At 42.1% G+C, this 25965-nt stretch overlaps 1 protein-coding gene across 3 annotated transcripts in view; it reads right to left on the reverse strand.

Annotated features, from left to right (window-relative positions):
* Positions 1 to 1533: 1533 nt before the first annotated feature.
* Positions 1534 to 25965, reverse strand: part of YME1L1 (YME1 like 1 ATPase) — a 1802807-nt gene continuing 1778375 nt past the window's right edge. For all 3 annotated transcript variants that reach the window (XM_044064545.1, XM_044064544.1, XM_044064543.1), the window contains one exon: positions 1534 to 5335. In XM_044064545.1, the coding sequence (XP_043920480.1) occupies positions 5180 to 5335 (156 nt within the window). In that variant the 3' untranslated portion in view covers positions 1534 to 5179. The remainder of the gene's footprint in view (positions 5336 to 25965) is intronic.

The following is a 25965-nucleotide window of genomic DNA, read 5'->3' on the forward strand; positions in this document are numbered from 1 at the left end:
TATTTGCGTCTTTTACTCAAAACTGGAGTCGGAGTATCCCATGACATAATGTAATTAAACTTTTTGCCAAAATAGTGTTGGGCAAACTCCGCCCGACGCTTAATAGTGCGTTTGTTGAATGTAGCACAAAAACGACAGGCCGAGACGTCATGGTCTGGGCCTAAGCAAGGAATGCAGAGGGAATGGAAATCCTTATGCGGTATTTGCTTCCCACATGAAATGCAATTATTAACTTTGTCTGACATCGGTCTGAGGCAAGAAAAGTTTCCCCAACGGGGTACTTAGCTTTCAAGAAGACTTTGTTGGAAAAATATTGGTAATCTCAGGAGCTGGCCGACCGGCACTTGCGAACTCCTTCTGCTTCGGGCACCGCGCGGCAAGAAAGACTGGAGAAAATGGTGTCGGCTGGTTCTTTTATACCCCTGCCGCACTGCCGTCAGGGAAGAAGCGACGACATCCGATGCCGGACCTAGACTTTGGAATTCGGCCGACCGAGGACCCGCCTGACGGCAGGATAACCCCATCTGTTATGACTGCAGCTGTATGCACGATGAACATCTAGTAAGCTGCTGACATTTGACAATGAAACTGCCTACCAACCCATAGAAAAACTAATGGTGGAAATCAATATGTGCTCCTAAAGGGATCCAACAACAACGGGGATGATTACAAAGAGTAGAGGGCTGCCCTCCCTCCCTGAAGGGGCTATTTAGCAATCCTTGACAGGATCAGCTCAGTAAAATAAGCTGCCACCCATAAATAAGTTTTAGAACTTCAAGTTAATGGGACAAAGACTCTGCAGGGGTGGTATGGGAAGCTTTACCAGATTAGAATCATTTTGCTGGGTTTACATTTGCTCTAATGAGGTCATCAGATTATGGTTTAATAAAAAGTGACTTGACCAGATGAACCATAACTACCCATATGGAAGAGTGGGTGTAAAATAACAGTTTTAATTGTTACTTTGTAAGATGCCATTTAGGTTGGTATGATCAACAAGAACGCTAAGCAAATTTACAGTCAAGTCCACAAAGTTCAACACTGTGACTATTACACCACAACCCCCAATTTCAGAATGGCTCTAGGGTGCGACTTAAGAAAAGGTACTCAGCCAAGGTAGTGGGCAGATGGAAACATTAATGGCATCTCTACTTCTTTACTAAATAATGCAGGAGATGCTAAAACACACAACACCAGTCAAATTGTGGTGGTTTACTGAACACTTATGAAAATGACAGATTAAGTTATAACTAAAATTAACAAAAAGCCTAAAACCTTTTTTGTTACAGCTCAAAAGGCAACACCAAATTTAGTTCTGATGAAATTATAGAAAACTTAATTCTTACTGAGAATAAGTAAAATTTATCGTGTAGATGCTGTGGGCTTTACAGAAAATGTTGCTAACAGAATAGTCCTAAAACTTGGTGTGTACTAAGCAACATGCTCGGAAAGAAATATGAGATAATCATCTCTGTCAAAGGTTAAAACAGATTTAACTGTGTTCATCTGTAACAAATACTCAGAGTCACTGACTCAAAACTTTTAAGACTTTACTAATAAAACAGAGAGCACTGATACTTTGAACCCTGAAAAATACAAACATAAATATGGTTACTAAAGCCAGACAGCAGCTATTCAATATAAACTTCTGTATTTTATTTACATTTTAAATAATTTGACATTTTGCAACATATTTTTACAGAAAATGGAAAATATTTTCTTCTCATTTTTAAATGATATTTAGCTGCTACACATATTAAGGCAAAGCTAAGAGCAGCTGCATATATATACAAACATCTTTATTAAAACTTGCATTTTTGTATGTCAATATGCTGCAATAACAGGCTTTTAATGAAAATATTTCCTGAAACCCTGGAAACTCCAACAAACTAGTAAAGCAGAATAAACAGCAGACCGATAAACAGGTCATTACTGAAATTCTTCAGCTCTGTTGCAGACTAGCTATTTCAACAAAGTCACTGAAAACCCATTCATCACCAATTGCTTAAACATAATGGAGTAAATAAGGAAAAAAAGGTTAAAAAATGATGTGGTGCTGTATATAGATTTATATACCATTGGAATCTTTTGGATACATGGGAAAACTGTCCAGTTTGAAAAGCATGCAGCAATATGCAAAATTCAAAGGAAGGAAACACTGCTATGCATTTCCGACTATTACAGTCTAAGCAAACAAACAAATTGAACTAGTTTAATGAAGGGTACTGACAGGCAAAACAGGCGAGTGCTTCCCTTTAATGCATATAAACTATCTTCTGACCTATTAAAAACAAAATAACATGCCTAGAATGGTTCCACTTCCCATCTCATGAATGAGTTATCACAGACTTTAAATTTCACCTATGAATGAATGAGGCATTAAAGGTGAAACCTTTAACATTCTCAATAAAAACAGGTCATCATCACTGCTGGTTTCTGAAAAGCACCTGTCTTTACTATTATGACAGTGGAAGTACAAGGAACAAATCACCTATTTCTAGAAATATAGCCATATTTTATTATACAGGTCTTTAAATAAGACACTTGGCTACATGCACAAACAGAATGAACTTGCTCAATATGGTAAAAAGAATAGTTTGATGATTAAAAAGTCAAAAGTCAAGTATTGCACAGCAAAGGAACAACTGCCTACAATATCAGCTGTCAAGTGATTTTATGATTACTTAAAGGCTGGTGTGCACAACTTTTTCTGAGTCCATATTGTAGGAATTCCTTATACAGGCCTGTTCACTGGTACAAGTGATGGACAAATACCTACAAAAGGGTACTGAGGGTGGGTGAACAACAGGAGAGAAGTATCTTGGGGAATGCACTTTTGAATTCTATTCTGGAAGTAGAACCTCATATTTACCATTACCAAACTTTTCACTGTTTAAATCATTTCAGTTCCACTATATCAGTGGAATAAATTATAAGCACACGGTAACTACTAGCAAAAAGGTGTAGACATTAACTCCTGTGAACTTTCTTCAGTGGTGAATGACCCACACAATCTTTTAAACTATCACACCAAAACATGGCATGAATGTGTTGTACAAAACTAGCTACACGTGCCAGGAAAATTGTATAATATGTCCAGTCACCAATTTCATTGCCAGACATACGAGTAATTATTCTGGATCCTGCCCTACAGCATATGATCATATAAACAGCAATGAAAGGCATCAATCCATCTTCCGTAACAGTTCTGTCCATTTCAAGGTCATGGTTAATGAAAACAATATACAGTACAGTCTATCAATACACTAGCTGCATACCTGAAACCATGATTAAGATTAAATTTGTGCCTGTTCTACATTAAACTAATTTAATGCTGAAATAACATGCTTGCTTAGAGCACAGCTTTGGGCCCTAGGCTTTACTAAAGCTGTAACAGCCAAATTGATTTGTTCTATATATTTCATTACATCCAACAACTAACTCAGTGTAAGGCAAATTTATTTTGTTTATGCTTCACTGTCTATATGACAGCAGATCCAACAAATACTTTTTTGTTTTTCTGATGTTTAGGATGCAATGATCCACCAGCCCAGAATTTAACAAATCTCTTCCCAATTCAAAAAGGCCAGACCAGTCAATGATTTAGCCTTTTAATGACATGCGATTTAAGGCTATTTGTCTTTCCACAAGTCTAACTTTAGTGCTGTCTTCTACTCCAGTCATTGTTTTACTAAAACAAGACATGGTTTGTGCATCTGATTTAAAATGAAGATTACATAGTAAAAAGAGAAGGAAAGGACAGCTTAATGAGTTCTATTACGCACACATCCATGATGACTATGAGAAACTATCATGCCAAAAGCAGCAATGTGTGCCAGCCTTAAGTGGGATAAAGAAGACGGCTGCATCATAAAAAGTCTTTCCAGCGTTCAGCGTATGTTCTAGTATTCTCCTTTAAAGGATGCATATTGTGGTTTCATAAAAATACACAGACCTCATGTTTTTTTTTCTAGTTATTGAATCTGCTGAAATGCCCTTCGTTATCACTATGGAGGTGAGTCATCACAGAACTCTTATAAAGATGATGTTATACTTAGCTTTACATTTCCTACATTGCTGTTAATATTTGCAAAGGATACCATTTTTGTTTATTAACTAAACCTTGCCATCAGTAACAACTTTATCTTCCATATTTTAGTCTATGTCATTACAGCTGCTAATGCAGCTACACTGGTGGCCTTTCTTCCCAAACATGAACTGCATCACAATTTTGTGTGATTTTAACCAAAAACATACTGGCTCACAGTAATCCAATTACTAGAGTTTTACAGCAACTTTCAAAGAGCACCTGCACCTCCAAATTCTACAAAAGACTAAAATTACAGAACTGAATGCTAATGCAAAATAATCTCCAATAACTGACATTTTCTTTACCTGATCCCAAGATATCAATCTTGTATTGGAGGGTTTATGAAACAGAAACTTTAAATTGTACCATCTATAACTTCCATATTTAAAAAAAAATGAAAATTTATAATGTGTAGATTTGAACATTTTGTTATAAAATGGTCATACTATCAGATCCTATTAACAACAAAACAGCTGCTAATTATGCAAACATTTTTTTTCTGCAGTGTCACAGCTGCAAAATGTTTGCTGTTTCAATCTCGACTCATCCTAGAGTGTCAATCTGTATCAGCAGCTATACATAAATTTTCAAGGTAAGGCCAGCAAATCTTGCAATGTTTGGCGAATAATTAACTTTTAACGTGATGAAGAGTACACATTTTGACAATCACAGTTTAGAGCATGTCAATAACATGATCAATTGCTGAAAACATGTTTCTCGTATTTCTAGCAATTAATATTCTGTTACCCCTTTGCAAGGAAAGGGTAAACTGTCTACGTCTGTTATGACCTTCTCCCCACATTGCCATTCAGCTTTATGTAACACTTGACAAATAATTCAAGGCAGTACAGTAAGAAAATATTCAAGGACAGTGACACTGTATATGCAGCCCTGAGAATTTATCCCGAAGTGATTCTTATGTCATTATAAAGTGGTAATACCAGTTGGAAATGATTTTTAACTAAAATTTATAAGATGATGACTGCATCATTCTCATGAGACATGGTAATATATTTTGCTTTGCACCCAGAAAACAGCATCCTCTTCGAAGATCACTGGCCACATATGAATTCTGATCACTAATTAGGTTTAAGAGAGGCAGGACTTGGGTTCTAGCGATTTTCCCTCTAGAACCATCTGAATTTCTTTGATGTCCAAAGTCTCGTAAGTCAGTAATGCATCTGCTAAATTCTTGTGTTCTTTTGCATGAGACTTCAAGACGGATTTTGCTCTTTCATAGGAATCCTGTTGGAACACAATGTTTATATACATTATTAATGGAAGGCGAGTTACAGTAGTTGTGGGGTGTAATTGCAGAAATGCATAGCTACTATAACAACTTTACTGAACTTCTTTCAAACAGTGCAGAAATAAATGACCGCCATAATAATGCAGTTTTCAACATGAAAGGAATTACATGCCAACCATGTACAGGTACTTTTATGTCAGTTAAGCAATAATTATGCCTTGCCTTTTTTTCCCTGGCTGATGCAACCTAAACTGAAGCATAAGGAGCAAACATCCATGCAATGTCATTAAATAATGTCATCCCACTGGCCAAGTCAGCTTACGAAAATGTGAAAAAATAAAAATGAAAGGTTTAAGGTTCCAACAATGGGGAAAAATAAAACTGAAAAACAAGCAAAAACAGAAAAGCAGACAAAAGGTGAGTTAAAAATTAACCTAAAAGGGCACACACTGCCTCAAAAAAAAAAGAAAAAAGACAAAGAGACAGGGGTAGAAGTCCATTTTCACCATTAAGAAAGAGAACAAGTAAATAAGAAATAGTATAACTTTTATCTCCAGAGTACTGAAACAACACAAACTCTTACCATAGCAGTTGATCTGTAACAGAAATCTTTGATATGGATCTTTGGATGGGTTAACTTTCTCCAACATATGAATCACTCTCATGCTTTTTAAAATGTATCTTCAAAGTATAGTGGAAACCAGTAAGACACGAAGATGTTAGCTTTCCTTAAACACACTGGAAGTCAATACTTTTCATGTTCAAAACTGTCCTTTAAGAACCACAGAAGGGTTTTGGTTCAATTTGTCCAAAAACCGTGAGAAGTACATCAGCTGACTAACACTTTTTCAACTATTCAGGACAGGTTCTGGCTTAATTCATACAGTCCTGCCTTCAAAACAACTAACCATGGTTTGTTCCCTCATTGTAGGCAAAGGAATCCACAAGCTTTAGGCAAGTAGACAAACTTGCAGGTCCAGCACACATTTCTGTCCTTCAGAGAACTGGCATCCCTTCCAAATTATTCATTAATCTCCCAGTATGTCTTCATTCTGCTGAAGGCACCTCTGAGCTGTAACAATCCTTGATATTCTGACTCGCTCTCTAGATTTTCTGATCTTTTTAGAGCTGAACTTGAGAAGTTTATCCTTATTCTTGTCTGTATTTTCTATCATCCGTATGTAAATTTTTTATTTTTACCCAGATTTCTCAGCTACTTTTCTTAAACATCATTTAAATAATCTCTCTTCCACCACTCCCATATTCTCCACATCACTTAGTCACTCCCCCTTTCTCTTGGTGTAACAACCTTTTTGTGATTACCCATGTGGGTAGTTATCGCCACAGTTTTAAATCAACCAGTTACTACTTTAACATTGTTATTTTACTTCTAAAGAACATTACATTATGTCTGAGTCTCTTCTTCTTTTTTTTTTTTCCTCAGAGTAGGCATGAGCACTACCTGTAACTATTTCTTCCATATTACTATTCCTGTAATCCATGAACTACCAAGCTAAGCCTTCCTTTCTTGACAGGCCACTCCAATACTGTTCAACATACTTAACTCATTTTATATGTATTCTGAAATATGGGAAGCCTAAAATACATGGGCAAGGTGAATTTTTTTTTGTTTTGTGACTCACCAGCATACAGAATTGAGGTGATCATTGAACTTACTACTTTTCTCTCTCTCATTTTTAATTCAACCTTCTAGTAGGCCTAGCAGATGAAGGCGCTTTTACTCATAATGCAATATGAATAATTTTCATGTATGCGTTTGTTGATACCAAGGATAACGAAGAGGTAGCTCCTGTGACTAGCTCTGTTGTTTCTTTGAAATGCCTCTTTCCTTGTCTCTTCTTGTTTGGTCTTCATCTTGTATCAAAAAAAAAAAAACTTAAAGTAAAGGTGTCATACAGCACATTTTTTCTAGTTTCATCTCACTTCACACACCAATCGCCATTCTGAAAAACTTGGAAGACCCTGTCATTTAAGTACGTCTGTTTTTTTGTTCTGATGAGTACTGTAACATAATGCAGAAGATACATACACAAACACCTTCCCCTAAGTCTAGTTTGCCAGCTTACCCCCTCCCCCTTACTTCTAAAAAGCACCTTCCTGCAAACTGAGAAATACCACGATACCTACACTAATATACATGCAAAAATACTTTCAAAAATTACATGGAACTCCCAGAGTTGAAGCTGAGGAAACAAACACCAAAAGTGGATGAAAAGTACAGTTTTGTACCTACCATAAATGTAGATGTTCGAGTGTATACCCTGCTGCAGTCATCACACTTGAGTTATCCTGCCGCCAGGCGGTCCCGCAGTTGGACAGAATTCCAAAGTCTTGGTCCGGCGTCGGTTGCTGTCGCTTCTTCCCTGACATCAGAGAGCCAGGGGTATATCAGAGGCATCCGACGCCATTTTCTTCAGTTTTTCTTGCCCCAGATGTCAGGTGCCCCTAATAGGTAGGCAAAAAAAAAAAAAATATATATATATATATATATATATATATATATATATATATATATATATGTATATAGCTATCTTGAAAAAAGTAGAACAAAACCCTTAGGCACAAGCAAATACAACACAGAAGTAGTATAGAATAGAGATAAGCTCAGCTAGTTTTAGAGGGGGTGGAGGGAGGACAACCTGGACTGCAGCAGGGTATACACTCGAACATCTACTTTTATGGTAGGTACAAAACTGTACTATGTTCATCGTGTTACCCTGCTGCAGTCATCACACTTGGATAGAATCCCAAAGCTAAGGATGGGCGGAGGAGTCAAACAGGGTTAGAGGGGGCTAGAAGGCCCTGCAAAACTGCAGTGGCAAAGCCCGCTCTAGTCTTAGTGCAAAGTGGTAAGTGATAATGTTTGGTGAAGGTGTGTACTGAAATCCAAGTTGCAGCTTTCAGAATATCCTTAGTTGGTACCCCCCTGAGTAAGGCTGTAGATGTAGCTGCTGCCCTGGTAGAGTGGGGCCTTATGGTAGCAGGAACTGGTTTTCCATGGTGGGTGTAGCAGAAACGTATGCAATGTCCTATCCATTTGGAAATGGTTTGTTTTGAGATAGCCTTTCCTTGTGATGCTGTAGCATAGGATACAAGAAGCTGGTCAGATTTCCTGAAAATGAGAAGTTATGTACCTACCATAACGTTCCATGTTAGTTGTCTTCTCTCGCCTTCTTTCTTGCTTGATGGGTTCGGAGCCGATCCTCGGCTCCGACTCGGCACTTGCTAAGCTCGAGAGTCACTTTTACCAGCTCGAGGCAGCCCCATATCCCATGATGCAAGGCGGTAAGTACCCAGATCTCGTTTGATGACAATAGGCAATAGCACCTAGCATAATAACTTCCAAAAGGAAGAAAGAAGGAGAGAAAAAACCTGAAGGATGGTAGAAGGACCAGCACTGTATGGTCTTCAGAAGCATACTTCCTTGTAGAGAGAAAGGTCTGTCCAGGCCTGGGGGAAGGAGGGAGGGTCGCAAGAAAGAAGGCGAGAGAAGACAACTAACATGGAACGTTATGGTAGGTACATAACTTAAGTTGTCAATCTCGCCTTCATTCTTGCTTGATGGGACCGCGTCCCTAGCACCTCTATCCTGGGTGGCTCAATGGAACAGACTCTTGAGAACTGTAGAGCCAAAACTGGCTCTGTCCCTGGAGGCCAAATCCAATTTGTAATGGGAAACAAATGTATGAGGAGTGGCCCAAGTGGCTGCTGCACAAATAGTGTCTAATGGAAGTCTAGCTTGAAAAGCTGTGGAAGTGGCTAAGCTTCTGGTTGAATGTGCTTTAGGTTTTGAGCACAGCTGTTTTCCCCTGAGCTGATAAATTTCAGAGATGACAGAAGAAAGCCATCTAGACAAGGTCACTTTTGAGACAGGAAGGCCTTTCTTGTTATCAGCATAAGAAACAAAAAGTTGATCGGATTTCCTGAGTTGTTTTGTTCTGTCCAAATAATATCTATCTGAGTTGGCGGTGGACATCAAGATAATGTAATTTTTGTTCCGATCTGTTTGAATAGTTTGGGAAAAATACAGGAAGATCAATAGCCTGATTCAAATTAGTCTTTGAGGCGACCTTAGGCAAAAAGGTCGGATTAGTTCTCAATGATACTCTGTCTTTGTGGAAGACTAAATGGGGGGGGGGCGAACAGATAGAGCATGAAGTTCAGACACCCTCCTAGCCGATGTAATAGCAACCAGGAATAAAGTTTTCCATGAAAGAAATTTCAGGGAACATGAAACAGCTGGCTCGAAGGGAGGAAGAATCAAGGATGTCAGCACTAAATTTAGGTCCCATTGAGGAGGAGGACTCCTGATTGGAGGTTTCAAGAGAAAAATTCCTTTCAAGAAGGCTCTACAAAGCCTGTGGGACATAATGTTGTGATCTGCGAACCCGACATGAAAGTTCGAGATAGCGGCCAACTGAACTTTGACCGTGGAAGAAGAGGAGCCAGCGTGAAAAATTTCCGCTAAGAAATCCAAAACTGCTTGTACTGGAGCAGTGAAGGGATCAATATTCTTGGCTTTTGCCCAATAAGAAAAACGTTTCCATTTGCTAGTATAAATCCTCCTAGTAGAGGATTTTAAGGAAGCTACTATGATGTCTCTAACAGGATTAGAGATCATAGGAAGCCTGGCTAAGGAAGGAAGTGGAGCAACCATGCTGTGAGGTTGAGAGAAGGGATAGACCGGTGCAGCTGACCCGATTGGTGAATCAGAAGATCTGGCACTGGGTCCAGATGCCACGGCTGCACCAAAAGGTGATGACGGAGGAACGGAAACCAAATTTGTCGAGGCCAATAAGGGGCAATGAGAATCATTTTGGTTCTCAAAACGGTGGCTTTCTGGATTACTTGTGGGATCAGAGGAAAGGCATAAAGAAGTCCCTGGGGCCAATCCTGGGTCAGAGCGTCTCTGGGGGGATGGCCTGGCAGTGGGAAGAGAGAGAAGAAGTCTGGGCATTTGCTGTTTTGGAGAGTAGCAAAAAGATCGCAACATGGGCGACCCCATTCTAGAAAAATCTCCTCCACTATAGATTGTTTGAGAGACCACTCGTGAGGCATGAGAATAGCTCTGCTCAATCTGTCCGCTAAAATGTTGGTTTTCCCAGGGATATGCGTTGCTACCAGAAACCGATGAGAGGAGATCACCCATTGCCAAAGTCTGAGCGCTTCTCGACACAAGGGGTAGGACTTGGTTCCGCCCTGTTTGTTGATATACCATACTACAGACATGTTGTCTGTGTGGACTGCAATTGTCCCCAAGGGAAGAAAGTCGTTGAGGGCTTGCAACGTTAAAAGCACTGCTCTCATCTCTAGGACATTTATGTGCAGGTGGTATTCGAACGGTTGCCACGTCCTATGAACCATCCTGCCCTGATAATGCCCCCCCCACCCGATCAGGGAGGCATCCGTAGTGACAGTGGCTACCGGGGTTGGGGGTACAAAGGGTCTGCCTTGGTGAATCTGGGGAGAAGTAATCCACCAAGAAAGATGATTCTTGCAAATCTGTGTCACCAGTATTTGGTGACGCATCGGAAGTTGTTGGTAAGACCACTGAGTGAACAACATCCACTGAAGAAGGCGCATATAGAAGCGAGCCAGGGGAAGAAGGGTAATGGCCGCAGCCATGAGGCCCAACACTTTTAGAACCATTCTGGCTTGTACTTTCTTGCTGGCTAGAATGATTCTCACGTGACCTTGTATATCTGAGATTCTTTGGTCTGTGAGGGTAGCTAACATCCGAACAGTGTTTAAGTTTGCGCCTATGAAAGTAATAGACTGGCAGGGCAACAAAGAGGATTTTCCGTAGTTGATCGAGATGCCCAATTGAGTGCAAAGATTTATTGTGTAATCCCTGGCTTGAAGAAGCTGATGCCTGGTGGTGGCTGAAAGGAGCCAGTCGTCGAGATACGGAAACACCTGGAATCCTTGACGTCTCAGGTGAGCCGTGACCACTGTCATACATTTGGTGAACACTCTGGGGGCTGTAGTGAGACCAAAGGGCAGGGCTCTGAATTGGAAATGACTGGACCCCAGCCAAAAGCGGAGAAACCTTCTGGAGCGTCTGTGAATTTTTATGTGATAGTACGCATCCTGAAGATCTATTGAGCACATCCAGTTGTTCTTCTGTAAGAAGAGCAGAATTGACTGAAGTGTGACCATTCGGAATCTTGTCTTTCTCACAGACTTGTTGAGTCTGCTGAGATCCAGTATTGCTCTCCAGTCTCCCGTCTTTTTGGGGACCAAAAAGAATCTTGAGTAGATTCCGGGCTCTGAATGATCTGTTGTAACTGGCTGAATGGCTCTTTTTTGTAGAAGTTTTAAAACTTCTAACTCTGCAATTTCCCTTAGACCGGGTGGAACATCTGGAAGGGAATTTGAGTGAGAAAAGGGAGTTTCCTCGAAAGGAATTTTGTAACCCTCGGATATGATCGACTGTACCCATCTGTCTTGAGTTAGGGAAAGCCAGGCTTCTGGGTACAGCGATAGTCTTCCCCCGACTGCCTCCAAGGATGGACAGTCGGGCAACATCTCAGGGATGCTGAAAGGGCTTGTCAGAGAGGCTCTCTGCTTCCTGGTTTTGTGGACCCCTCTGCCTCTAGAGCGTCTGTTATTGTTACCCCCTCTGCCTCTAGGGGTAAATTGACCACGTGAATCCGGCGTGACTCCTTGGGATTTGCGGAACCACATTTTGCCACCCTTCTGTCCTTTAGGGTAAGGTCTAGAAGGGGTGGAAAAACGGACCCCTACGGCAGAAAGTCTTGCCGTCCTGCTCACACCTGGTCAATGTTTCCTTCACTTGAGGGCCAAACAAAGCTGACCCATCAAAGGGAGAGTTTGTGAAGGACGCCTTAAAGGGATCTGCAAAATTACAGAGCTGCATCCAGGCTTGGCGTCAAAGAGCCACACCTGTACCTGCGGCCCTACTCGCTCCATCTGCCGCATATGATATCAGTCGCATGGAGGAGTTAACAATAGAATTAAGGGTTCCTAGCTGCGAAGCAATTTTTTCTTGAGCCCCTGCAGCTGTGGGATCCTGTACTACTTCACCTAGCTCCTTAAGTTGGTGAAGTGACATAAGTAGTTCAGCGAGCGCATAGCAAAGGTCGCTGAAGAGAACATCCGCTTACCATACCTATCCATGGTCCTAGAGTCCTTATTAGGAGGATGGACAGGTACGGAAGGATCTGCAAGTTCCTTCTTAGTGGCAGCCGCCACCACCATGGCATCAGCAGGGACGCCTTTCGTGAGAAATTGCTTGTCCGAAGGGGCAGTAATAAATTTAGAAGGCCTCCTAGGAACTGGCTCTACAGAGTCAGGAGCAGCCCAAGCCTTTCGAGCGATAACCTGCATAAGGGGGTCGAAAGGCGGAGACACCCAGGAGGTGGAGGGCCGAGATCCAAACGCCTCCAGGTATACCGACTCATCCTCAGAGGGATTATTGGAGGGCCAGTTTCCCCTCTGTTTAAGGAGTTCTAGGATGTCTGAAAAGGAGACATCCTCAGAGGGGGATCTTGTGGATCCCTCCAACTCATCTAAGTCGGTATCTGAAGTGATAGACTCGGGGGAGTCTACGTGTTTCCTCTTACAGGTCCTCTTGCGTGGAGGATCCCCTGACTGATCAGGAGAATCCTCGGAAGAGGGGGTTCTTCCCAGTGGGGAAACCTGAGGCGGAGGATCTCTGGGTCCGGGAGCAAGAGAGATGGCAGAGATATCGACAGGCACCGTAGAGGGAGGAGCTAAGGGAACAGACTGCTGGCTGAGTCCAGTGGCTAGCACACTCTTCATCACCTCGAAGGCTCCCCTCCCAGGGAGGTCCGAGAGAACCCGTTCCGAAAAACCAGGAACTCCAGGGCCCACCGAAAGGGAAGGCTCTGAGGCCGATTTCGGAGCCGAGCTCACCAAGGCCGAGGCTCCAAGGGGAAGAGTGGGGTCGGACAAGGGTCCGATGCCACTCACCCCCTCGGAGGAGACCAGGGAAGCCCGACCACCGAATCCCTCTAAGGAAGGTCTCGAAGAGGAGATAAGAGTAGAGGCTGAGGGATCAGAAGGGGGGGGGGGTATCTGTCCCTCAGCCATAGCAGAAACCATTCCCGAAGACTCCAGCTCCAAACTCTGAGGTAGAGTCGAAGGAGGAACTGCAAGGGGGTGTGGAATAATAGTCGTCTGTTGAGACGGACTATGTAGCATCTGGGCCAGTGCCTGTGATTTTAATAATCTACTGACCACCCTCTCTAAATCATGGTCAGAAAGCCTGGATGACCTGGATGATCGGCTCCGATGGCTCCGTTCCAAGAGGAGAGGAGAGGCCGGAGCCGAAAGTATCAGTTCCAAGGAAGGGGACCTGGACCTCTTCCTCGAAGGAGCCATTGGAGCCGACGAAACCATGGATGCTGTCGGAGCCGACAACTTTTCGGCACCGACAGAAGGTCTCGATGTATCGGCTCCGGCCGGAGCAGATACAGACACAAAAGTAACGGTGTCGGAGCCAGTCGGCGCCGACACCGAAGCCTGAGCCACATGGTGGTCGGAGCCAGTCGGAGCAGACAATGATGTGACCGAACCAGTATCGGCACCGATAGCCATCGGTGCCGAAGGTTTGTGCAAACTAGGATCGGCTCCAGCCGGAGCCGATCTCGACTCTGAAAGAGTCGGAACCGAGGCCGCAGGCTTAGAGACAGAAGCCTGGGCCTTGGAAGACTTGGAAGTCTTAGTCGGGGCCGACTTAGCCGGAGAGCCCTCCGGTTTAAGAAGGCCCCTCAAAATCAATTTATTTCTCCTCTCCTGCAGGACTCTCTGGCTAAAAGAATGACATATTGCACAGGAGTCCTGCAGGTGGAGAGGTCCCAGGCAGTATACGCAAGAAGTGTGACCGTCTGTCAGAGACATCTTCTGACAGCACGAGTCACACTTCTTAAAGCCTGAGACCCTTTCCTTGGACATAGTTGTAACCACACACACACAACACAGTCCCAAGAAATAGTTATCACAAATAGTCAGATAACTGACTTCTAATACACACACACACACCCTAACAAGGGGGGGATGGGAGGGGAGAAGGCCTGACTAAAAATATAAAGGAGTGAGGGATTTTCTAGTCAGAAAGGGACTTTAACTATAAACGTTAAAAATAAAGTTTTAAGTTGAAAAGGGGGCTAAAACAGTAATATCTAAATCACTTACCAGGAGCTGGCAAAAGGAGGACCTCATCAGCGAAGTGGCAAACAAGATCTGGGTACTTACTGCCTTGCATCATGGGATATGGGGCTGCCTCGAGCTGGTAAAAGTGACTCTCGAGCTTAGCAAGTGCCGAGTCGGAGCCAAGGATCGGCTCCGAACCCATCAAGCAAGAATGAAGGTGAGATTGACAACTTAACATCCTTAGTTTTATCCAAGTAGTAACGTAGCTGTCTGTGAATGTCCAAGGAATGCAGGAGTCTTTCTCCTTTGTTCTGTGGATTTGGAAAGAAGGTGGGTAAATGGATGGTTTGATTTAGGGCCATACTGGATACCACCTTAGGCATAAAGGAGGGGTTAGTTTGTAGAGAAACCCTGTCTTGATGAAAAATGAGGAAAGGCTCTACTGCCATTAGTGCCTGAAGCTCTGAGACTCTTCTGGCTGAAGTAATTGCTAGCAACAGGGCATTCTTTCATGATATAAACTTTAAGTCAGCTGAGAAAGCTGGTTCAAAAGGAGGTAGCGTGAGTTTTTCCAGAACAAAATTGAGGTCCCAAGTAGGTGTTGGTGCTCTCCTGGGAGGCCTAATGTTCTTGGCCCCTCTGAGAAACTGCCTTAAGAGTGGATGTGCAAATAAGGGAGGATCCGTGTTGTAGTGAGCAGAAATGGTTGAGGCATGGATTTTAATAGATGAAAAAGAAAGCCCTTTGTGTAACATCTCAGTTAGATATTGCAGAATCTGAGGAATGTCAGGCTGAAGGGTATTTTGGCCTTTAGCTTGGTTCCAGGCACAAAACCTTTTCCATTTGTCTGAGTAGGCTTTCCTGGTGCTGGGCCCTCCTGGCCTCCAGAATAACTTCCATAACAGCTTGTGAGAGGGGAGCTGGCTGGTTGCCTAGGTGATTTGCCATGCAGCCAAGTTTAAGGTTTTGAGCTGGCTGTGTAGAATCCGATTGTCTTGCTGTGTGAGCAGGTGGGAAATTTGTGGTAGAATCCATGGTGGGCCCTGGGCCATATTCCTTAATAGTGGGTACCAGTGCTGGCGTGGCCAGTCTGGAGCAATGAGTATCATTCGGGGTCTCTCCATCCTGACTTTCAGTAGCACCTTTGTGAGAAGGGGTAGTGGAGGAAAGGCATATACTGTTAGCATTTTCCAACTGAATGAGAGTGCGTCCACTTTCCAAGCTTGATGGTGAAAAGTCCTTGTGCAAAACTTTGTTAGCTGATAGTTTTGAGGCCTGGCAAACAGGTCTATGTCTGGGAGCCCCCACTCTTGAGTTATCATTGCAAATACTTGTGGATCCAGTTTCCATTCGTGGGGATCCATGATGTTTCTGCTTAGGTCGTCTGCCAATATGTTCTTTTTTCCTGGCAGGAATTGAGCTTGTAATTGAACTTGGTAAGCCAGTGCTGTGTTCCACAAGGTCATTGCTTGCCTGCATATAGGGTAGGAGTGTGTACCCCCTTGTTTGTTTATGTACCACATTACTGTGGTGTTGTCTGTCCTTATGATAAGCTGTCCTGGATGCAAGGGGTCCTTGAAGGCTGTCAGAGCATTTTGTACAGCTAGCATTTCTTTTTGATTGATGTGCAGATTCCTTTGATCTGCTGTCCATAAGCCTTGAATGCACCGTCCTGCCATGTGTGCCCCCCCCCAGGCATAGTCCGATGCATCTGTTGTCATAGTTTGCCTGGCTGTGGGTAAGGTGAAAGGCTGACCCTTGTTGAGGTGACAAGCCTGTGACCACCATAGAAACTCCTGTTGAAGGCAGGGAATGAGAGTTATCATTGTTTCCAAGCTGTGGCTGTGTTGAGTCCATACGCTTTTTAGGTACCATTGTAATTTCCTCATATGCAGTTTTTCAAATGGTATTAGTAGTATGCAAGATGCCTTGAAGCCCAAGGCCTGCAGAATTATTCTTGCAGGGAGTTGGGTCTTTGTTGCCATTGTTCTGAAGTACTGAGTTAATTGTAGTTGTTTGTCTGGCGTCAGATAAGCCATCTGGGCCGTTGTATTCAAGCTGGCACCCCAGGAATGTCATAGTTTATGAGGGCACTAGTTTTGATTTCTGTTCGTTTACTGTGTACCCTAGGCAACTTAGAAGATGTTTTACAAAAGCCAGGTGTTGTAAAAGAATGTCCTTGCTTTCTGCTTGTATGAGACAGTTGTCCAGGTATGGGTATATTTGAATTCCCCTCTGTCTGCAGTATGCAATTACTGGTGCCAGGCATTTTGTGAAGACCCTGGGCGCAGTAGATAAGCCAAAGGGCAGTGCAGAGAATTGGTAATGGGTTGAACCTGCAATGAAACGGAGGTATCTTCTGCAATTGTGTCTGATAGGGACATGCAGGTATGCCTCCTTGAGGTCCAACGCTACTTGCCAAGCTTTCTTGCCCAACATGGGAAGAAGTTGCTGTAGTGTTAGCATCTTGAATTTGGGTACTTGCAAAAAGGTGTTTAAAAGTGAAAGGTCCAGAATGGGTCTCCAAGCATTGTCCTTTCTGGGGACTAGAAAGATCCCTGAGTAAAATCCTTGGCCTTGCTCCTGTGTAGGTACCAGTTGGATTGGCTCTCATGTCCATGAGAGCTGTAATTTGTTTTTGTGCCTCTGCCCATTGATTTTGTGGTAGGTTTGGCATTCCTTTTATCCTTGGCAAAGTGTGGAAATGGAATCTGTATCCGTGTGAGATAATGTCTAGGACCCATTTGTCCTTTGTGACGATGTGCCAGTTGTCTGCAAAAAGTGTTAATTTTCCTACCAAGGGAGCTGCCAAGAGGGTTTTGCTTGGCAGTTTGAGGTTTAAGTCATTGTGTTTGCCTTCTAGTGGTTTGGGACCCGTCTTCTCCTCCCTTCTGTGTTGAAATGCCCCATTGGCGAGGTTTGTAAGGGATTTGTGCTTGTCCTCTGCCCTTTGGGCGCCTGCATTTACCCCTCTGTGGCCTGTCAGAAGCTGGAAAGGGCCAATTTTTTGTTGGCCAATTTCTGCTGAAGCGTGGGGGTTGTACCTATAAGAAATCTTTGACCGTCTGCATAGATTTTACCTTATCCTCCATTTTCTTTAAAACCTCCTCTGCTTTAACCCCAAATAAAACATCCTGCTGTAAGGGCGCATTCAGTAACTTTGCTTTAACATGATCAGGCAGAGACTGTTCCTTTAACCAAGCATGCCTACATATAACAGACCCAGTAACAGCTGCTCTGGAGGAAGCTTCCAAGGCATCAAAACCGCATTGTAAAGTATGTTTGCCCACCTGTTCAGCTGCATGCAACAGATCATGCATTTCCTTGAGTTCAGACTGTTGAGGGAGCGTGCCCACCTTTTGTTTTATTTGAGACATAAGGAATTGCTGGTATTTAAGCATGTGAAATTGACAATTTAGTGCTCTCATAGCTAGAGTAGTTGAGGTGTAAACCTTCTTCCCCCACCTGTCTAGTGCTCTGGGGTCCCTTTCCGAAGGTACAGGATTTTTAGCCATAGAAGCCTTAGCCCCTTTAGGACCCTAGGAGATTGTCTCTGGATCAGCAGCAGGGCTTTTGTAAAGGAATTTGTGAGAGCCAGGCACTCTGTAGTATCTATCTGGTTTGGCTAGAGCAGGAGGCAGAGAATCTGGATTTAAACTAGATTCTAAGAAAACATCATCTACTATGTCCAAAACTGGGGGGATAGCAAGAGGTCTGTGCTGAGGAAGTAAAAGAAACTCCCGAAGCCTTTTCTTTGAGTCAGAGTAGTCCTGACCTTCCCAGTGGAAATGTTCCCTCATGGTGTGTAAGGTTTCCCCAAAGGAGTAGTCTTCAGGGGGAGAAGCTGAGGGAATTTAGTCTTCAGCATCAGAATCTTCATAAGGGGGAAAGGAGCAATCCTGTTCCTCAGAGGAGCCTGAGGAAACAGACACCTGATAAGAGGAGGCATAATCCTCCTCTTGTCTAGGGCTTTTGTCAGGGGGGGGGGGGTTGGGAACGCCCTGATCAAAGAAATCAAATCTTCAGCCATTTTAAGCATCTGTTTTTCTTAGGCATAGGGCCTTGACCTGGAGACTGAAGTGTAGGCTTTTTTGGTTTTAGAGGAGTCTTAAGCTTAGCATAAGATTTTATGGTGAGGGTAGTCTGTCTGAAGACACCTTCAGAAACTGAAGGTGTTTCTGCAGCACCAGCTTCCCCTACTGCGATGTCGTCGGTAGGGCCTAAGGGAAGGCTCCGAGGCCGATGTCGGAGCCGAGCTCACCAAGGCCGAGGCTCCAAGGGGAAGAGTGGGGTCGGACAAGGGTCCGATGCCACTCACCCCCTCGGAGGAGACCAGGGAAGCCCGACCACCGAATCCCTCTAAGGAAGGTCTCGAAGAGGAGATAAGAGTAGAGGCTGAGAGAGCAGAAGGGGGGGGGGTATCTGTCCCTCAGCCATAGCAGAAACCATTCCCGAAGACTCCAGCTCCAAACTCTGAGGTAGAGTCGAAGGAGGAACTGCAAGGGGGTGTGGACTAATAGTCGTCTGTTGAGACGGACTATGTAGCATCTGGGCCAGTGCCTGTGATTTTAATAATCTACTGACCACCCTCTCTAAATCATGGTCAGAAAGCCTGGATGATCGGCTCCGATGGCTCCGTTCCGAGAGGAGAGGAGGGGCCGGAGCCGAAAGTATCGGTTCCAAGGAAGGGGACCTGGACCTCTTCCTCGAAGGAACCATCGGAGCCGACGAAACCATGGATGCTGTCGGAGCCGACAACTTTTTGGCACCGACAGAAGGTCTCGATGTATCGGCTCCGGCCGGAGCCGATACAGACACAAAAGTAACGGTGTCGGAGCCAGTCGGCGCCGACACCGAAGCATGAGCCACATGGTGGTCGGAGCCAGTCGGAGCCGACACCGATGTGACCGAACCAGTATCGGCACCGATAGCCATCGGTGCCGAAGGTTTGTGCAAACTAGGGTCGGCTCCAGCCGGAACCGATCTCGACTCTGAAAGAGTCGGAACCAAGGCCGCAGGCTTAGAGACAGAAGCCTGGGCCTTGGAAGACTTGGAAGTCTTAGTCGGGGCCGACTTAGCCGGAGAGCCCTCCGGTTTAAGAAGGCCCCTCAAAATCAATTTATTTCTCCTCTCCTGCAGGACTCTCTGGCTAAAAGAATGACATATTGCACAGGAGTCCTGCAGGTGGAGAGGTCCCAGGCAGTATAAGCAAGAAGTGTGACCGTCTGTCAGAGACATCTTCTGACAGCACGAGTCACACTTCTTAAAGCCTGAGACCCTTTCCTTGGACATAGTTGTAACCACACACACACAACACAGTCCCAAGAAATAGTTATCGGCCTAGAAATCTCTGCTGGGGGATCCGATGCGGCCTGGGGATCCAATTCGGCGGTTGCCAGGGGCTGCATAGGCACCTCACTGAAAACCAGAGAACCGGCGACCGGGCCAGCCGAGGCCTCGGAGTCTGGCTTGGATCTAGGCTGCCTGTCCCTATCCTTGCGTTTTTTATGCACGCCGGTAGTCGGTTGCTCTGACGGCATAGTGTAATTACATTTTCTACCGAAGTAGTGTCATGCAAAATTAAAGCGACACTTTATAGTTCGCTTATTGAACCTAGCACAAAATCGACAACCAGTGACGTCGTGGTCTGGGCCTAGGCAAGGTATACAAAAAGAATGAAAGTCCTTATGAGGTATTTGCTTCCCACAAGAAATGCAATTGTTAACTTTTTCTGACATCGGACTGAGGCAAGAAAAGGTTCCCCAACGGGGTACTTAGCTTTGAAGACTTCGGACTGAAACTCGATTCGAAAATCTCAGGTGTCGGCCGACCAGCACCTGTGAACTGCTTCTAGCACCGCGCGGCAAGAAAGACTGAAGAAAATGGCGTCGGATGCCTCTGATATACCCCTGGCGCTCTGACGTCAGGGAAGAAGTGACAGCAACCGACCCCGGACCAAGACTATGGAATTCTGGCCGACTGCGGGACCGCCTGATGGCAGGATAACCCAAGTGTGATGACTGCAGCAGGGTAACATGAAGAACATCAAATGCAGTTGCAATCATTTAAGGAGGATCCTCTTGGAGATCAAATTATAATAAGACTGCATAGTACAGCTGTGAAAGACAGTGTTCCCCAAATTCTTCTGTGCCATGACACTTGTGACCCACCCAAATTAATCATCAATTGTTGTCATTACATATTAGTGGTTTTTCTTTCGGCTTTTCCCGGTTAGGGGTCGCCACAGCGGAACTCCAGTCTGCTAATGATCGGCAGTCGATTTTTACGGTGCCGAGGTGACAGCCCGATGCCCAACCTACAACGAAGGCAAGCGCATTTACGCATGTCTTTCACACGCCACTTGACAGCAGGAAGGACATGCAGACTCCACACAGAAGGCACTCCACTGAGAATCGAACAGGAGAACCTCTTGCTGTGAGGCGACAATGCTACCGCTGCACCACCGCAGCTCTGTCATTACATATTAACTTTTGTTTGCGTCTTTCGGCTTTTCCCGGTTAGGGGTCGTCACAGCAGAACTTCGGTCCGCTAATGATTGGCAGTAGATTTTTACGTGCCGAGTTTGCCAGCCCTGACGCACAACCTTCAACGAAGGTACGCACATTCACGCGTATCTCCACACAGAAGACGCTCAAGCTGAGAATCGAACGGGACAACGTCTAACTGTGAGGCGACAACGCTACCGCAGCACCACCACCACAGTATTCTGTCATTACAGATTAGTAAGGCTACTAAAAAATGTCAAGTATAAGCCTTATAATTCAAACACAGCATAAAAAGCAGTGCGCACCCACAACTAAAACACAAATCAAAAATTGCTACAAGTCCAGAAAAATAGGATAATGCCAGAAATCCAATAAATAAGTGTAAGCTATTTAATTAGAAAAGTTGAGTGTTTTTGTATTGCAAAAAAATCAAGTAAGGACTTCATTAGTTACCACTTGGATCACATTTAAATAAACATATAGATCACATCTTCAATCATCAAATCAAGGAAGCTTTACTTTTTTATATGTAAAATAAAAGGTGAAAGTACAATGCCACTGAAAATGAAATAATACAATATAATACCATTATAGATGGCTAAAATGCTGAATACACACACACTCACTCTTATACTATTTAAATATAAGAATTAAAAAAGTTCCACAAGTTAAAAACTATCTCAGATAAGAATACATTTTGACATACAAGTCATATAAATATAGCAAACACACCCAAGCTTCTTTAAAAATACAAACTTAGAGCTTTGTAGCACACAGCTTTAATATTTGGCACAGCAAAATAAAATCATTTAGACCTAGTGGTGTAGTAGTGTCTTATCTTAATCGCTAATTTCCTTATATTTCATTTTGGACTCCCACTGACTACTTTCGGGTCTCTCAATCTTATCTAGAAGGGCTTACAAACTTTTTAAAGGAAGGGTATTGTAACGAGTGTCTACATAAAGCGTTGTCTGTGTTCTTTTTGCCAATGTAATGAAGATGTTCATACACACATTTCCTAAGTGTTCTTTCAGCTTTCCTATAGAGAATGTTGGACAAACTCAACATAAGGCAATACAAACTACCACCAAAGCCCAACAATTACCATCTTTAGGGGAATCTCTGGGTAAATTCTACTTTCCAATTGGATATAACATTGTTCCAAAATAATTGCTGTGGCTACCACACTTCCTTGTACCTTTGTGAAACATAAAATTGCCATTTTTCACTAAATTTTCAAAGGATTTTTAAGATTTGACCCTTTTTTATAAGCAAAATGCGGTTGGTTCCCAATTGTGTTTAAAAATGCTGCATTTTTTTCTGTGCAACCGTTTTGAATTTTTTTTAATCAATATTGTACTCCAGCACAAGTGCCCTTTCGAATTTGATACTTACAGATGTTATAGCAAAATTTGAATTTGTCAAATCCCCCACAAACCCCCTCCTAATAGTGGTGTATATGACACCCCAAGTCTTGCTTACTTCATGGTTATGTAATCATTATGATTCCTTACAAGATTAAAGGAACAACCCTTTCCCTAAAACGTGCATATTCCTGAGCATGTGCGCCTCCCTCTTCCACCCAGGATGGGCACATCCTTTCTCCCTGCATGTGGCATCAAGGGCCTAAGCCACTATTTGAAACTGGGTCACATGGCTGTAGTCAGGGCTTTATCCCTCTATGTTACCACACCTGCATTCCATTTTTGAAATGGCCTGTCATTAACATTTTTCTGTTAGCAACTGCAAAACTCTCTTGAGCATGAAAACCTCCCCCTCCAAAAAACATGCTCATGTGTAAAATACCACACTAACTACTATGAAAAAATAAATGCAAAACTACCGAACTACTGCAACAATCTCTCTCTTCTAAATTCCATATAGATCCAAACTGCTTTTACAGACATTATGATCAATTTAAAAGTTCCTGCCCAATGTCTGTTCAATACGAAAACCTATTTTGTGTGAGGCATCTCCTCATGCTTCTGTGCTGTAAACATACACATTGCCATTCATCTTTCAATATTTTGAGGAGATGCTGTACTTGCTATTTTATTTATTTTTTTAGTTTGCTTGACATTTCAATGAATGGTGGCAAGTCTATGATCCATTCTGACTATTCCTGGTGTCTTATATTGCCCTGAAAATTCAAGTTTGAGAGAGAGCCATATAGCACTATTTTTTTTTTATTTTAACAATGTCATTCAGACATGGCAAAATTAAAAATATGGCTGCCTTGCATACAGTGCATTTGTATACAAACATAATAGTATGCTTTCATTTCTTTGTGACTGGCTGCATACAAGCTGTGGCTTACACTTGTATTACATCATCTGTACTTAAGTGATTAAAAAGACAAAAGCAGTAAGTCTTGGGTGATCTGGTGGCTCCTATTGTTTGGAACATTTTCTTTAGCCTTTTTTGCTTTGCTGTGACCCACCTGTCAAGACTGTGTACACAATCAAGACTGTGCAACCAACCAATTGGAAACTGTGCGTACAGTGTACCAACCAAACCAGCAGATTAGAAGCCACTCTAATAGACTATCATCACATTTTGCTCTACTGCACTTTTTACTTCCAGGACTCCTGATAGATTTTCCAAGCCGTATTTCCCTGTGAGCAAGGAACAAAGCTGGTTTTGCGTTTGTGATGGTATGCACTCACATGGCATGACATTCCCATAATAAAACTTGCAATGTCATTCTCCTTTTCGTACTTTGAGCTTGGAAGCCTCCATATGAAAAGTGTGCTTGTGGGTAAATGGAAAAAAAAAAATTTTTTTTCCAAACAGCAGCTGTCAAAAATGCTTTTCCAATATTTTGCAGTAATAAAACAATTGAATGCAGGGCCCCCAAAGAGGCAGTAAGGAAACTTCACTGTTACAGTGGCCTTTCCTCAAACATAGTGCAGTTATGTGAGCATACTCAATGTAATAACAGATGTTCTTACATTTTTTTCAGGACAGCAACCATCAACAGAACTTCAAGAAATGAAAGAATAAAGAGGTTTTGCTGCACCTTCAATCAAACCAGGAACATTTAGTTCCATGTATGTTAATGTATGTAGTATTTGGTTACTAAAGTTAAAACTTAAATTGCTTCATCCATGATAAAATATTCTATAAATAACTACAAGCTATTATATACAATACCATATTATAGATGTTCTAAATATATTTCATCCAGATGTTCACATATAAATGTCTATCTCTGAATGTCAATGACCTTAACGACTATATCAAAATATCTAGTTTACTTAAATACATTAAAATGCTGAAAGCACAAATAATCTTTTTACAAGAGGCACACTTACTTAAAAAACATCTAGACAAATTATCCTTTAAAGGTTATTCAATTCTAGTGGACTCTTGTTACAGAACAAAAATGAGAGGTACTCTTATTTTATGGAAAAACTCTCTTACCATGCCTAAAATTATTAGCACATTCTCTGATAAAGATGGAATGTTGAGCCTGGCTGTGTTAGAAATTAATAAGAAATGTTGCACATTAATTAACGCATATTGGATGCCTGGAATAGGAACTATATTTGCAGAGAAATAACTAGATACAATGGCTCTGCATGCCAAAGGTGATGTCATCTTGGCTGGAGATTTTAATTGTTTATTATCCAATAGAGATACTTCCAGAAGTAATAAACCCAGACAAACTGCTCAATCAAATAAATTAAATCATTCCATTAATTCACTGAATCTAAGATACACACACACACACACACACACACACACACACACACACACATATATATATATAAACTTAAAAATGACAAATTCTCTAGATTATACTCATTATTCCTTTAGATGTGGAACACAAACATACATTAACAAGGTCTTCATTTCTAACAATGCTTATTCTAAAGTACAAGAAGTTTTAATAATGTCATGTCCACTTTCCGATCATAATGCCATAACTTTTAATCTTATCACAAACAACGATGAATTAATTTTTTTGGCACAAATTTCCAGCTTGTATAGTAAAAATTAGGGTTTTAAATGAAATAAGTTCATTTTTAGATTTTAATAATAATGGTGAGGTATCAGATGTTATACTATGGGATTCATTACAGGTATACCTCTATGGTAGGATTAAGAATTTGTTTCTTATAAAATGGAAGGAGTGGGATAGAGAATTGTTACAACTACACATTAAAACAGATAACTTAAAATAAAACCTAAAACCCAAAGACAAGATTGTGCATCCCAAAGTAATAACATTAAATCAAAAATGTTTAGAAATATTAAATCATAAAGTTTCAATTAACTTGGAAAGGCTTAAGTTACAATCTTACTCCATCAATCCTAAACATTTAAAACAAAATATCCGCAGCTAGGAGAAAATAATTATTTATTTCACAATTCTCAGGATGAGCGCTTTCGTTTGCTGCAAGCAAACTTCATCAGATAAAAATGTTCACTGGTGTCACCTTTTTATATATACCAAAAAAAAAAATGATGAACAAGGCTAATTACTCAATTACTCAATTAAATTCAAGACTTCTTAAAGTAACAAAATACATTGTTTAAAACCTTCACTAAATGCATTGAATGCAATGGAATACAAGAAGATTAATATAAAAATAATTCACAATTCAAAATCATTCATGCCACTAAAACATGGGTTGATAATAAATGCATACACATAACTCATCTTAACATTATTCTAAATAATGTGTCTGCTGAATTGTTAGATATTTTAAAATTTTAACAATTATACCAAATCAGATCTCCCTGACAAAATGGCTTTGATATTGATATATTCATTTAAACCTCCTATACTTCCTATCCTTTTAAAGTTGGTATTGTATATTATTCTTTAATATATATTTTTTAAATTGATTAATTGGCTGAGTTGATTGTTTTATTTTGGCGCCTTTTTAGATGCATTATTATATAAATAGATGGTTAGAGTTTTATTTGTACTGTCTGAAGAAGCGTGGTGGTGA

Source organism: Protopterus annectens, chromosome 3.part0, assembly GCF_019279795.1.
Source record: "Protopterus annectens isolate FY-2018-M chromosome 3.part0, PAN1.0, whole genome shotgun sequence".
Classification (NCBI taxonomy): domain Eukaryota; kingdom Metazoa; phylum Chordata; order Ceratodontiformes; family Protopteridae; genus Protopterus; species Protopterus annectens.